Source organism: Oncorhynchus mykiss, chromosome 18, assembly GCF_057628025.1.
Source record: "Oncorhynchus mykiss isolate SJ-2025 chromosome 18, ASM5762802v1, whole genome shotgun sequence".
Taxonomy (NCBI): domain Eukaryota; kingdom Metazoa; phylum Chordata; class Actinopteri; order Salmoniformes; family Salmonidae; genus Oncorhynchus; species Oncorhynchus mykiss.
The window spans coordinates 59,533,615-59,548,817 of NC_143039.1; the positions used below are offsets into that span (position 1 = coordinate 59,533,615).

Here is a 15,203-nt window from a genome sequence, read left to right on the forward strand (position 1 = left end):
CTGGCTCCTCCAGGAGGCCCTCCAGGATCCCTCAGCCCTCCCGCCTGCCCCAGCCCCTGCGGCACCCACACCACCCGGGGGCCGCAGACCCAGACGGCCCCAACAAGATGTCAGGTAGGCATGGCCTTTCCCGGTATTACAGAGGGTGTGTGTGTGTTGACATTTCCCTGGTTAAGATGTTTCCCTCCCTTCACTCAGTTTTGCTCACTTGTGATTCAGGCTCCTCCCCTCGTCTCCCCCCTCATTCCTCGCTCCCTCACGCCGTCTCAGCGAACCCGGGGTCGCAGGCTCCAGCGGGGGGGGTGAGGGACACGAGGGAGGCCCAGCGTGGGGTGAGGGTCCAGGGGGGCAGTCCCCAGGGCAAGCGCATGTTCTCGGCCTCAACCGACCAGCCCCCTCCCATCCCCCCTATTCCCCGGGCCAGTGTGGCCCCTCTCTCTGGGCCCGTGCTTCTCTCCACCCCCAGCAAGCCTCGCCCGGGCACCGTCTCCCCCATGGCCTCCCCCCTGGCAACTCCCGCCTTTGGGAAAGACGCCCTCCCGCCTCCCCCTCCCAGCCCTGGCCTGAAGTCTGGCTCTGGCTCCTTCTGGAGCTCCATGCCTGGTTCTCCAGCCAGTCGGCCCGGCTCCTTCACCTTCCCAGGGGAGACAGGAGAGACCATGGGGAGGCAGAACCAAAACACGTTCCAGACCTCCTCTCAGTCCGCGACAGGCTCCCACAGACACTCCACCCACAGCAAGGAGGCGGACCGCATGAGTACGTGCTCATCCACCAGCGAGCAGTCCACCCAGAGCAACGGGGTAAGAGATGTACCCGCTGCCCAGGCTTCAGTGCGGCCTAATGCTACTCCTGCTCCTGGTTGACTAATCCAGCACCCACGGGAGACCTGTCCTGTCTGCCTGTGTCCTGCTGCATCCCACTGGAGATGGCTCTACTAAACTGCTACTACATGTTCTACTACATGTTCTACTACTACTAGTAGTACTCTTCTACTACTACTGCGCATCTAACGAATTGACAACTGTACTAAACTACTCTACAACGCACCTCTCTAACCAAGCTTTACCTGCACTCCAAGTAGTAATCCACTACTACTGTACTACTTCGTAGTCCTCTACTGTTGTCACTGTCTCTAACAACGCTGCACCGCTTTGTAAGCTCTAATACAACTCTACTAAACTCTACTGAAGACTTTTTCTCCTCTTTTTTTAACAAGGCTTTTATAACACTTCAGTCTTTAACAACGACTCGCATTTCTATTTAACTCTAACAACGCTTCTGACGAGGTGACTGAAACTCCTTTTCAACACCTCCACCTGAGTGTGTACATCTCCATCGTATTCACTCGTTCTCGGAAGGAGGAGTGGTGCCAATCTCGTCTTCTTCTTTCTCTCTCTCTCTCTCTCACAGAGGTGTGTAAGTTATTTTGTTAAACTGGTGAATGGATGGCTAACCACAGCACTCACATGGAGGAGTATCTACAGCTCTTCTCAAGTAGTATCTCTTTCCTCTTCACTCTGCTGCTTTTTGTCCGTCGTCTTCCCTCTCTACCTAAACCTCGTTGTGAGTGTGAGGTGTGTGTGTGTAGGTTGGTGCGCCATGATGGAATCTGTGTGTTTGGCCTGTTACTGATGAGGGGATTGATCTACGTGTGTGTGTGTGTGTGGGGGGGGGGGGGGGGGGGGGGTTCTTTCTGAGTTTCTTGCAAGTTATTCAACATGCTTCCACCACTCCCCCCTCTCTCCCTCCCCCCATCTCCACAGAGTGAAAGCAGCAGCAGCAGTAGTATGTCGACCATGTTGGTGACCCAGGACTACGTGGCCCTGAAGGAGGATGAGATCAGTGTTTCCCAGGGAGAGGTGGTCCAGATCCTGGCCTCTAACCAACAGAACATGTTCCTAGTGTTCCGGGCCGCTACAGAACAGGGCCCCGCCGCCGAGGGCTGGATCCCCGGCTACGTTCTGGGACACACCTCCACCATCATCCCCGACTGCCCAGACGGAACCATCAAGTAAGAGACTGTGGGAAGGATTTTAGTGTGACACCACACACAATGTTGTTAGCCTAAAACTAGGAATTGTGTGGTATGATGAGATATATGTTATTGATTAGTAGTATATCATATACCTTTCAACTTTGTACTTATTTGGGTAAACAGGAAGTCCTCATCCTGGCACACCACCCTGCGCATCCGCAAGAAGTCTGAGAAGAAAGAGGAGGGAAAGAAAGAGAGCAAGCTGGAAAACGGTTACAGGAAGTCCAGAGATGAGCTAACCAATAAGGTTTCTGTAAAGGTAAATCATCATCAATCAATTTTGTCCAGTCCTTAATGACCACTAGCCCTACCCGTGATGCCTAGCAGGCCTACTTATGTAGGTTCGGAGAGGCTTGGATTGGTATAAGCAATAGGCTAGGATGAATGTTCACCACATCAGAGAGCTAGGCTGTGCTATTGTTGATGTGTTACTAGTAACCAACCAAGAATATCAGAATGACACAAAACGTACTTCTATGATGTCTGATGTTTGGTTTGCTGTCTGTTTTTTTTTCAGCTTCTAAATCCCAACTATATCTATGATGGTAAGTCTCTCATTGTGTAGTCTCAATAAAGATCCCCTCAATATAACAGAATTGATATACAGATTTACATATATTGTTTGCGTACATGACCATTTTCCACGTACAAACAATACATTTTATTGTTCAATATTAAATAATAACCAAAGAATGAACAGAAAAACACATTTAAAAACAAACAAATTAATGTAAATAAATTATATGCTCTCACTTTGACACAACCTCTGGCACTCTCAGCTGCTCAGTGATGATGTAATTTTACCATTGACCCTTAGTTCAACCAGAGTTCCTGGTCCCCCTGAGTGAGGTGACGTGTGACAACGGGGAGAGTGTGACTCTGAGGTGTAAGGTGTGTGGCCGACCCAAAGCTACTGTCACTTGGAGGGGACCTGACCAGACCACCCTGAACAACAATGGACACCACTGCATCGCTTACAGGTACACACAGAGAGAGTGACACACACACACACAGAGGAACACATACACACGGTGACAGGCACACACACACACACACACACACACACTACACAGAGGTATCACTTGTTTGTGAGACAGTGAAACAATAAGGTTATTGGCTGTTAAAGTGTGTGTGTGTGTGTGTGTGTGTGTGTGTGTGTGTGTGTGTGTGTGTGTGTGTGTGTGTGTGTGTGTGTGTGTGTGACAGTGAGACGGGCGAGGCGACACTGAGGATAGTAGGTGTGTCTTCGGTGGACGACGGTGTTTACACCTGCGTCGCCGCTAACGACCTGGGCTCAGTGACATCATCAGCCATCCTCAGAGTGCTAGGTAAGACCACACACACACGTACATACATACTGGCACAGGCCAGTAATTAAGCAGTAATAAATGTCATGTAACGATAAATGACTTGCATATTTAGGAAAAGTCAAGTACGGAGGGGGGCATAACTTTAAAAATGGCAGAGATATTTTAAATTCATATTGAGTCAAAATGACTCGGCTCTTCTAACTGTACTATTCCCCTTTTGTGTGTAGCTGTGTCCAATGATGGGGTCAGGGTGAGCTGGAAGGACAACTTTGAGTCCCACTACACTGAGGTGGCAGAGCTGGGCAGGTACAGTACACTCTGTTCTTGACACCCCTAGGTGTGTGTGTACTCTTGTACATAACTAAAGAGTCTAAACCCTGTCTAAGCTGGGGGAGGGGTACTGCTAACCTATATAAAACATTTTAAGGTGTCATAGCAAGGATAAAGTCAAAAGTTCGGACACATTCAATTCTTTTCCCGTTTTTTTAAATTATATTCTACATTGTAAAATAATAGTGAATACATCAAAACTATGAAATAACACATATGGAATCATGTAGTAACCAAAAAGGTGTTATGTGTTTTTCTTCAAAGTAGCCACCTTCTCCCTTGATGACAGGTTTGCACACTCTTGGCATTCTCTCAACCAGCTTCATGAGGTAGTCACTTGGAATGCTTTTCAATTAACAGGTGTGCCTTGTTAAGTTAATTTGTCGAATTTCTTTCCTTCATAATGCGTTTGAGCCAATTAGTTGTGTTGTTACAAGGTAAGGGTGGTATACAGAAGATGGCCCTGTTTAGTAAAAGACCAAGTCCATATTATGGCAAGAACAGCTCAAATACGCAATGAAAAACGACAGTTTACTTTAAGACATGAAGGTCAGTCAATGCGTGAAATTTCAAGAACGTTTAAAGTTTCTTCAAGTGCAGTCACAAAAACCATCAAGCTCTATGATGAAACTGGCTCTCGTGAGGACCGTCACAGGAAAGGAACACCCAGAGTTACCTCTGCTGCAGAGGATAAGTTCAGATTGCAGCCCAAATAAATCCAGAGTTCAAGTAACAGACACATCTCAACATCAATTGTTCAGAGGAGACTGTGTGAATCAGGGTTTCATTGTCGAATTGCTACAAAGAAACCACTACTAAAGGACACCAATAAAAAAATAAACTTGCTTTGGCCAAGAAACACGAGCAATGGACATTAGACAGGTGGAAATCTTTGTTCTGATGAGTCACATTTGAGATTTTTGGTTCCAACCGCCTTGTTTACGGATGATCTCCACATGTGTGGTTCCAACTGTGAAGCATGGAGGAGGAGGTGTCATGGTGCTTTGCTGGTGACACTGTCGTGATTTATTTCGAATTTAAGGCACACTTAACCAGCATGGATACCACAGCATTCTGCAGCGATACAGCATCTCTTCTGGTTTGCGCTTATCATTTGTTTTTCAACGGGACACTGACCCAAAACACACCTCCCGGCTGTGTACGGGCTATTTGATCAAAAAGGAGAGTGATGGAGTGCTGCATCAGATTTACCTGGCCTCCGCAATCACCCGACCTCAACCCAGTTGAGATGGTTTGGGATGAGTTGGACGGAAAAGCAGCCAACAAGTGCTCAGCATATGTGGGAACTCCTTCAAGACTGTTGGAAAAGCATTCCAGGTGAAGCTGGTTGAGAGAATGCCAAGAGTGTGCAAAGCTGTCATCAAGGCAAAGGGTGGCTACTTTGAAGAATCTCAAATATAAAATATATTTTGATTTGTTTAACACTTTTTTTGGTTACTACATGATTCCATATGTGTTATTTCATAGTTTTGACGTCTTCACTATTATTATACACTGTAGAAAATAGTAAAAATGAAGAAGAATCCTTGAATGAGTAGGTGTCCAAACGTTTGACTTGTAATGTATATGTATTTGATGAAAAAAATGTTTTGGGCCTTACTGCTGTTAGCCCATACAAACGCATTGAATAACAGATTCACTACATGGAACAGAAGATAGTACCCCCCAAAAAACCTAAAGGAAGTTTGTTCAGAAGTGTCTAAGAGATATAAGAAAGATCAGGAAAAATGTGTTCTTTTTATTGACATGTATTTAACACCTTATTTTGTGGGAAGACCGATTTTCGGTATGTCTCATGGTCTGACAAACACCGCTCTAGCTCTGTCATCTTTCACCTCAAATGCGAAAGTGTTACATAGGTGGATGTGGTGGATTGAGACGCATCCAATGCAAAAAACAAAGCCATATCTATAGCTTAAACTAACACATTTTTATATTATGCTTAATTTGATAACCACGGGTCGGGACATCGACCTTAAGGGGTTATTAATGACGTTTCAATGATAATGATGAAGAATCAGCCTGAAGATGACCACCGTAACCTCTTCTCCTTGCCCCAGGGGCCGGTTCTCTGTGGTCAAGCGTTGTGACCACAAGTCGACCAAACGCACGGTGGCGGTCAAGCTGGTCAATAAGAAGCTGATGAAGAGAGACCAGGTGACCCAGGAGCTCAGCCTGCTACAGAGACTAAAACACACACACCTTGTCAGACTGCTGGACACGTATGAGACCCCCAGCAGCTACGTACTGGTCCTGGAGATGTGAGTTACACACACACATACACACACACACACACACACACACACACACACACACACACTAGTGCTGAGTGATTAGTGCTTTTTGAGGTCAGTTCGATTATAAAAAAGTTTCAAGTTTTTTCGATTTCAATATATATATATATATATTTTTTTACATGAAATGCACTATGCACTTTGTGGACTGAATTCTCTAACAACACAGAATAAAACAATTAGGCCCATGGTGGTAGTGACTGCCCATTACTGCTTATCACTTATTAACCATCATTTATTCACATTACTGTAATTGAATTAAATATTTCAGCTGTTGTGTACACTGAGTGTACAACACAGTAGGAACACCTTCCTAATATTGAGTTGCACCCCATTTTGCCCTCAGAACAGCCTCAATTCGTCGGGGTATGGACTCTACAAGGTGTCGAAAGCATTCCACAGGAATGCCGGCACATGTTGACTCCATTGCTTCCTGCAGTTGTGTCAAGTTGGCTAGATGTCCTTTGGGTGGTGGACCATTCTTGATACACACGGGAAACTGTTGCGTGTGAAAATTTAGCAGCGTTGCAATTCTTGACACACTTAAACCAGTGCGTCTGGTACCTGCTACCATATCCCATTCAAAGGCACTTCAATATTTTGTCTTGCCTATTCACTCTGAATGGCACACATACACAATCCATGTCTCCATTGTCTCAAGGCTTAAATCCTTATTTAACCTGTCTCCTCCCCTTCATCTATACTGATTGAAGTGGATTTAGGTGTCATTAATAAGGAATCATATTTTTCACCTGGTCAGTCTATGCCATGGAAAGGGCAGGTGTTCTTAATGTTTTGTACACTCAGTGTATATTACATTTGTTTTATTTGATGACTTTATTATTTCATTCCAAGTCATCATCTCATCTCTATAGAGCTGCTGCCATTGCTGTCTGACAAAATCAATATTTTAGTAATTCTTCAAAGTAAATAAGTCATACTTTTATGACTGCTGAATACCAACTATCAATCACTTAGATCATATGTTCAGGTAGAGATACCTCACGAAGCAACTGCTCTCTATCCCTCTCCATCGCAGATTCTTCTGTCTCTTCTCCATTTCCATTTTGGTTAATCGCTCAACATGAACACACACACCTGGTAGCACTCCTAGACCTCTTCAGCTACAGATTGGTCCTGGAGATGTGAATACACACACACAGAGTAGCATTCAACATTCTCACAGACCTGCTTGACCCGTGTGTGTTTCTCTCTACAGGGTTGACCAGGGTCGTCTTCTGGACTACATAGTCAGCTGGGGGAATCTGACTGAAGAGAAAGTGGCCAGCTACCTACGGAACATCCTAGAAGCTTTACATTACCTACACAACTGTAGGATAGCCCATCTGGACTTGAAGGTACTGTATTGTGGTATTCATCATCTTTCTTTTCAATTCTGTCTCTCCTTTCTATTTCTCTCCTTCATATCTCCATTCTTCCTATCTCTATCCTTTTAATGTCTCCATTCTTCCTATCTCTATCCTTTTAATGTCTCCATTCTCACTTCTATTTATACTCTCCCATATCTCCCCTCTGTTTTCTCTCACTTTCTCTCCACCTCTCTCTTTTCTAAACCTTCTATTTATACTCTATCTCACTCCCCCATATTGCTCTCCCTCCTTCTCCTCCCTCTTTCCCTCCTCTCCCCCAGCCTGAGAACCTGTTGGTGTCCCACAACTCGTCCGGCCAGCCCGTGGTCAAACTGACTGACTTCGGGGATGCCGTCCAGCTCAACAGTGCCCACTACATCCACCCTCTCCTGGGAAGCCCAGAGTTTTCCTCCCCCGAGCTGGTCCTGGGGGAGCCGGCCGCCCTGACCTCTGACCTCTGGAGTCTGGGGGTTGTGACCTATGTCCTCCTGAGCGGGGCCTCTCCTTTCCTGGATGAGAGCGTGGAGGAGACGTGTCTGAACATCTGTCAGCTAGACTTCAGCTTCCCTCACCACTACTTCAAGGGCGTGACCCAGGGGGCCCGGGAGTTTGTCTGCCTGCTGCTGAGGGCCGACCCGTCCAGGAGGCCTCCGGCTGGGCTATGTCTGCAGGAGCCCTGGGTCCAGGGCCAGGCCAAGTTAGCAGACGTCCAGGGACAGGGTAGGGTGGAAGGTGGGTGTCTGGACACGTCTCGCCTAGTGCTGTTCATAGACAGGAGGAAGCACCAGACAGACGCAAAGCCCATCGGAGGGGTACAGAGCTTACTACACAGCCGGCTACAGCCACTGGCCTGAGTGAGTGATGGAGCGATGGAGAGAGATGCCCCCTCCCACCACCCTAATAGGAAGGAGAGAACAGGACGTCCAGTCCCAAACGGACTCCTCGCTACATTCCCACTAGCTGCTTGTGTAGATCTAAGAAGATTTAATAGGTATGAGCAATATTATTTCCACCTAACCTCTCAGAAGAGAAGGTGGAGATGGGATTGATAGAACCATATTGCTTAGACCTATCCAAATCCTTTCAGATCTATATGAGGTGACTAGGGGGTAGTGACTAGGGGTTGATTTGGGACTGGGCATCTCAGAGAAAGAATTATGTGGGGGAAAAATGAAATTCGCTTATCTCATCCTCTTTCAGATATGTTGTGGTTTTAAAGAGTCCTGTGGTCCTTCAACCAATCAAAACATGAGGCCTGTAGGCCTAGAGGTCCTTAGCCAATCAGAATATTCCCTGAGAGAACACACACTGAGTTCTTAGCCAATCAAAACAAGGATGACAATGTCCTCACCAGTCTACTGCTGCTTGCTTGTTTACACTAAAACTGATTTTCGAAAGAAGAAAAAATCTAAAACAAGAAAAATACTGACAAATCGATGGAGTAACATATTTGTCCTCTATCTTACTGAGAGTCAAACAAACAGAGATTTCAGAGGAGAGAGTGTTGCCAAGGAAGCTAGTGTTAGCACAAAGCAACCATCCCTTCCCTCTTGTTGCCAGAGAAAGAGAGAGACGTTTTGTTTTTGTGCTTTTACAATATGTGACTCAAAGACTTTTGAGACACCCCCTTTCTTAAAGAACCAATGTATAAAGAGAGAGAATATTGTTCACAACTTTTTGAAAAAGTTTTTGAAAAAAACAACAAAACTCAAATGAACATTTCAAAAGAAGATTGAAGAAAAACGCTCAGCAGTAGAAAGTCGCTACGCTACTTTACAGCCCGGAGAGGACTCATCCATTGACTGAGCTCCTCCACTTTGTTGAGATAGTTTTATGTCTAATCAGAGTTTTCCAATTGCTGCGCTTATGTACTTAATCTAAGAAACCTTAATCTAAGTAAAGATAGAGATTCTGCTGACTGCTGCAAAGTCTCAACAACAGAAAAGAATGATTTGTTTTGTTTTTGCTTTTACTAGAAAACAAAAATGGTGTTGCGCAGATTTAAGATGATTAAGCCTTACTTTGTATATAGACTCTTAACTGCCTTCTGTCCCTCCTGTTTCAAAATGGCCGCCTGCTTTTGAGAACATTCTTGGGACTAAATAATCCTGCAAATGAAATGTAGTAGATCACCAATTGGGCGACTGAGCCTGAGTGGCAGCAGAGATGGTCAATCGGATGGAGAGTGAATGAGGAAAAGGAGCAGGAAGACAGAATACTGTAAATGCACTCAATGTATGTTATGTTTCCCCCATTCTTATCATGTGCAATGTTGCGGCTTTAACATTTTATGCAACTATTTATGAAGACATCTGTTGTACATGTAATAAATAGAGATAAAAGCATGTACTTGGTACTGCAAGCTCCGCTGGTAGTAGTCCTCATTATTTGACCTATGACCCTGTTGGGGTGTTAATCACCATAGAATTAGAATGAGTAGAACGGACATCCCCATTCAGGTCAGTGATGCCATAATGGGTGCTGGTGGCCATTTTGAGTGTCCCCATAGGACATTCGAATCCTATGGTTATCACTTTCTAGGTAACCTAACCTTCTGGGGTCGCCCTCTACATGGGACTTATGGCTAGATCAATGAATAATTTTTTATTTGTCACTTTTTCTATAGAAGTTTACTGATATACCAAAGTTGTCCCAGCATTACCTTCCCTGTCCTACGCTATTGTTTTAATGATATTTTTATGAATTAATGACATTTCACTTTATTTCTAATGTTTTACGCTATGGAACCCTAAAAAGGGTTGTTTACACTTTGTTTGACTGGAAGTTATGGTCTGGTTTGATTCTGGTGTTACGGTAACTTTAGCCAGTCTACAAGGCAATAACGATCTCCACTTTTGGCTTGGATCTCTGGAAATGCAGGGGGTTTCTGAACTTCACCTACCTGTTTAATCTAGACCATTGTAGACTACTGTTGAAAAATAGGTCATGTCCACTCACTGATTACTGCTTCTACAAGCGACCTGTGTCAAGTGTTAAAACAAGACTTGGCGCTCTCTTCCTGAGGGCTTGTCTTATTGGGAGTTCTCGAGTGCATCCCAAATGGCACCCTATTCCCTTTATAAAGCCCTACCAGGGCCCAGGTCAAAAGTTGTGCATTACAAAGGGAATAGGATGCCATCGTGTTAATGAGCTGAATGCAAAAGCCCTTTTATATGAAGTTATTTATGTAAAAATAGATCCTATTACAGCTGTTTCTCATGATTGAGATGATTAAGTGTGCTGTGTCAAACACCTGGGCTGCATCTCAAATAGGACCTTATTCCCCATCCAGTGCCCCACTTTAGACCAGGGCCCTTTGTTGGAACTAGATTTGATTTGACCTATGGGTGCCTCTAGCTTGCTGTCTAACCTCATACTAAACCTACTACAGGGCTCTCCAACCCTGTTCCCAGAGAGCTATTGTCCTGTAGGTTTTCGCTCCAACCCCAGTTGCAACTAACCTGATCCAGCTTAATAACCAGCTAATTATTAGAATCCGAGGCGCTATATTAGGGTTGGGGTCGAAAACCTACAGGACGGTAGCTCTGGGAACAGGGTTGGGGTCGAAAACCTACAGGACGGTAGCTCTCTGAGAACAGGGTTGGAGTCAAAAACCTACAGGACGGTAGCTCTGGGAACAGGGTTGGAGTCGAAAACCTACAGGACGGTAGCTCTGGGAACAGGGTTGGAGAGCCTTGCTCTACAACATGCTTACAAACACAACACTGATGAATGATTCTGGTGTTTATGATAGATGTCTACAGACATTGTTCCTTTGGGTTGAATGGGGGGTAATTTAGTGGTTTAACCCTAGCCCCAATCTGGACATTAACCATTAGGTTTTGGGAAAATCTGCATCATCTCTGAATCAAATGTCCTGTTACCAGATTTGAGTTGATGCCATAGTTTGGGGTAAAAGGTAGTGGAATGTTTTATTAGAACACTATATGGCCAAACAGTTAGATTTGTCATATAATTAAATGTGTTGTTGCTATGTTTGCTGTTAGGGAATTATAGTGCAGGTTTTGAATGGGTCACCGGTGTCTGATTAAAAAAAAATGGTATTTAATTTTTACAATAAAAAAATACTCCAGTCTGAACTTAAATGACCAGTTGAAAGTGTGTAGAAAGGATAGTGAAATAAAAAATATATATAATTTAATCTTTAATTTTTCTTCAATGACAGTATTTTCAATAAAGCTATTAGCCGTGCTAATTTGGTTGATTTTGTGGTCTCAAACCAGTGAGTTTATTAACATTCTTCATCAAGAATGTGGGCAAAATGTTGACAATGAAAGAGGTGGGAATGTTGTTCCCTTGTCATATAATTGCAACATCTACTATCAACATAGCATTAAAAATAGTTTTCCAGATTCTATTTTGGCTATTAATTTTTGCAATACAAATATTGGGTTGCGACAGACAACCTGGTTCAATTTGGGTATAGTATACTGGTATAGTGAGTCACCTGATAGGAACTTGCTAAATGTCCTTCTGGCAGAGAGAGAAAGAGAAAAGGCTCATTGACCAGCCCATGCTGTCAGGGAAGTATGGTGATTTATCTGATAGGAACATGCAAAACTGGAATATTTCCTTCTGTTAGGGAGGGAGAGAAGTGGCCCATTGTCAGGTTACCTGTACATTCCCATACCATATCATGTCCTTTAATTTATTTGTTAATCCATTTTTTGTACAGTTGTATAAGGATGTTGAAATATGGGAATGTGGACTGAGTTGGTTTTTTCTGTTTCTTGTCCTTTTTTTGTGCCAATCTCATCCTGTTTTATACATTAAATACATAATGATTTTTAAAGGGTTTTATTTCACGTTATTTTCTTTACTTTTGCATGTATATTTCTTTGTACAGAGACCATGAGTGCTTATGCGAATGTATGTCAATATTTTCATTGTTTTTGCCATCAGTTATTTGGAAATTAAACATGGAACATACCCACTTGTGCTGTCCTCACTAAAGCCTTGCTAGCATTATCTAGGTTTCCATCCAATTGGCAACAGATTTTCATTCAAATATTCAAAAATCTGCATGAAGAAATGTGTTCATTTTCCTACCAGTGGTGTATTTCCACCAAATTGACTTGTTTCAGTTTTTTTTATCTACGTGATGACGTAGTGCACACAACATGTCGTTTTTCGTTTTCATAAACGGGAGAAAAAAAAATCTGGAGTTCAATGTGTATCCAATGCATTTTCAACTCTACGAATAGTTTTTTCACAAAAACTGTTGCGTAAAATAGCAAATATGCCTACTCTGGTCTTGGCACGTGCGCTCTAGCCAACAGCTGGCAGATACAGTACGGGTAGGCTAGTGAGTCGACATGATGAGATTACTTATTTGTCAAAATGGCAATTAAGCATCGATCAGAAAAAGACCGTCAATATTTATGGGAAAGGTGTATCAAACTAATCACCGTGCACTTTCATTACCCTATGAAGTTCATTATAACTTATTTCATGTGTAGCCTAATAAACTGCATTATATCCCGAGCCGTAGTGGGAGGACCACACACCATATCATCGCATAACTCCAATTTACTTATTATTATTAATTTTTTTCACCTTTATTTAACCAGGTGGGCCAGTTGAGAACAAATTCTCATTTCAACTGCGACCTGGCCAAGATAAAGCAAAGCAGTGCGACACAAACAACAACACAGAGTTACACATGGAATAAACAAACGTACAGTCAATAACACAATAGAAAAAATCTATATACAGTATGTGCAAATGAAGTAAGATTAGGGAGGTATGGCAGTAAATTTGCCGTAGTGGCGAAATAATATTATGATGGTTATTAAATCAATATTTGCGCATAAAGTAGTTTCTACCTCCTTTACCGCATAATTTACCGACACAAAAAGATCCCACCATGTTGAACAAATAAATTATCGTTCGGCATTTATACAATTGTACCGAAACTTCCTGTTTCATTACAGCTGTCATGATTTTATTTTTATACGATATGGCTTTACTCCCATATACACTGGATGGGAACGCGGTTATTGAGTGCTTTTTTTAGTAATTTGTACTCTTCAACACTACATCTTCCAAGAACCAGGCTAGAAATTGATTTAATTATACAGCTGAAGTGGGAAGCTTACATACACTTAGGTTAAAAGTTGTTTTTCAACCATTCCACCAATTTCTTGTTAACAAACTATAGTTTTGGCAAGTCGGTTAGGACATCTACTTTGTGCATGACACAAGTCATTTTTACAACAATTGTTTACAGACAGATTATTTCACATAGAATTCCCTGTATCACAATTCCAGTGGGCCAGAAGTTTACCAACACTAAGTTGACAGTGCAATACCAGTGGTGTCATTAGGCCTGGGCTTCTACAGCTTCAGCCACAGATGTTTTTGGACCAGCCCCAAACCCTTTTATGGTCAGTCTGATATGTTTCCATAACCACACATCACTTGTGCTATGCAGTATAAAATTATATGTTTTACTGACACATTTCAGCAACGGGTGTGGCTGAAATGGACGAATCCACTGATTTGAAGGGGTGTCTATCTACTTTTGGCCATGTAGTGTATGTGCAAATCATATTTTGACTGGCACTCACAGCCTGGTCTCATAGACTAGACGTAACATAGTAAATGTAAATCTGGGACACTTAAATGAGTATTATGTGTTACGTTTGGTATGGTTACATAAGACCGATGATTACTTAAAGCAAACCCATCACAGACAACTTTAACTTTTTAACAACATTCAACATCTAGTCACTATGTAGCCTGTTAGCTAACCCTTAACCATTTTAGTTAACCCTAACCTAAACCCTTTACCCTAACTCTTAAACTTAACCCTAACCTATACCTAACCCCTAGCCTAATTAATGTTAGCCAACTATCTAATGTTAGCCAACTAGCTAGAATTTGCTCATTTGTAACATATAGTATGTTTTATGTGTTGTATATTTTGCAAATTCGTAACATATAATACGATTTTTGTCATTCGTAACATATATGAAATGGGTGATTGACATCCACATATGAATACATGCAATATGAAAAGTAACATATACTATGTAGAGTATTTGGATTTACTTACAGAATCATATGAAATGCTCTGAGACCAGGTTGCCACTCAGGGTAATCTGTTGAAAGAATCCTGACTGAATGAGGTCTATATCCCACAGAAGCAATGATGTTAATCTCGGTCTCATTTCAATAAACACAAATTAATGTCCCTTAGCAAATACACTTGTACAATAAATACACTCCTGTAAATACACTCCTCCCTAACTTTGTTTTATTCACTGCCCTAGCCCACTGCACCAATCTGGATGTCCTAGCCTTGTCTGAATCTTGTCTTAGGAAGACCACCAAAAACCTTGAAATTTCCATTCCTAACTATAACATTTTACGACAAGATAGAACTGCCAAAGGGTCGGTGTTGCAATTTACTACAAAGATAACCTGCAGAGTTCTGTCTTACTATCCAGGTCTGTACTCAAACAATTTGAGCTTCTACTTCTAAAAATGAACCTTTCCAGAAACAAGTCTCTCACTGTTGCCGCTTGCTATAGACCACCCTCTGCCCCCGGCTGTGCCCTCGACACCATATGTGATTTGATTGCCCCCCATCCAACTTCTGAGTTTGTGCTGCTAGGTGACCTAAACTGGGACATGCTTAACACCCCGGCCATCCTACAATCTAAGCTTGATGCCCTCAATCTCACACAATTTATCAATGAACCTACCAGATATAACCCCAAATCCGTAAACACGGGCACCCTCATAGATATCATCCTAACTAACTCACCCTCCAAATACACCTCTGCTGTTTTCAACCAAGATCTCAGCGATCACTGCC

General features: G+C 42.9%; 1 protein-coding gene across 20 annotated transcripts in view; it reads left to right on the forward strand.

Annotated features, from left to right (window-relative positions):
- The window catches only part of LOC110496473 (triple functional domain protein), a 123,672-nt gene extending 111,362 nt beyond the window's left edge, over positions 1-12,310 (forward strand). For 10 of the 20 annotated variants that reach the window (XR_016488571.1, XR_016488565.1, XR_016488572.1 and 7 more), the window contains 10 exons: positions 1-114; positions 1,764-2,011; positions 2,159-2,294; positions 2,553-2,580; positions 2,853-3,015; positions 3,242-3,363; positions 3,573-3,651; positions 5,757-5,957; positions 7,210-7,348; positions 7,642-9,727. The exon at positions 1-114 is cut by the window's left edge and continues 195 nt beyond it. Coding sequence is in view for 8 of the 20 variants with exons in the window: in XM_036953054.2 (XP_036808949.2) it covers positions 1-114; positions 220-800; positions 1,764-2,011; positions 2,159-2,294; positions 2,553-2,580; positions 2,853-3,015; positions 3,242-3,363; positions 3,573-3,651; positions 5,757-5,957; positions 7,210-7,348; positions 7,642-8,214 (2,384 nt within the window). In the remaining 12 variants the exon portion in view is untranslated. Of the gene's footprint in view, positions 115-219; positions 801-1,763; positions 2,012-2,158; positions 2,295-2,552; positions 2,581-2,852; positions 3,016-3,241; positions 3,364-3,572; positions 3,652-5,756; positions 5,958-7,209; positions 7,349-7,641 lie in introns of those variants that run through there. The other 10 variants (XM_036953054.2, XM_036953055.2, XM_036953057.2 and 7 more) reach the window with 2 other exon arrangements.
- The last annotated feature ends 2,893 nt before the right edge of the window (positions 12,311-15,203 follow it).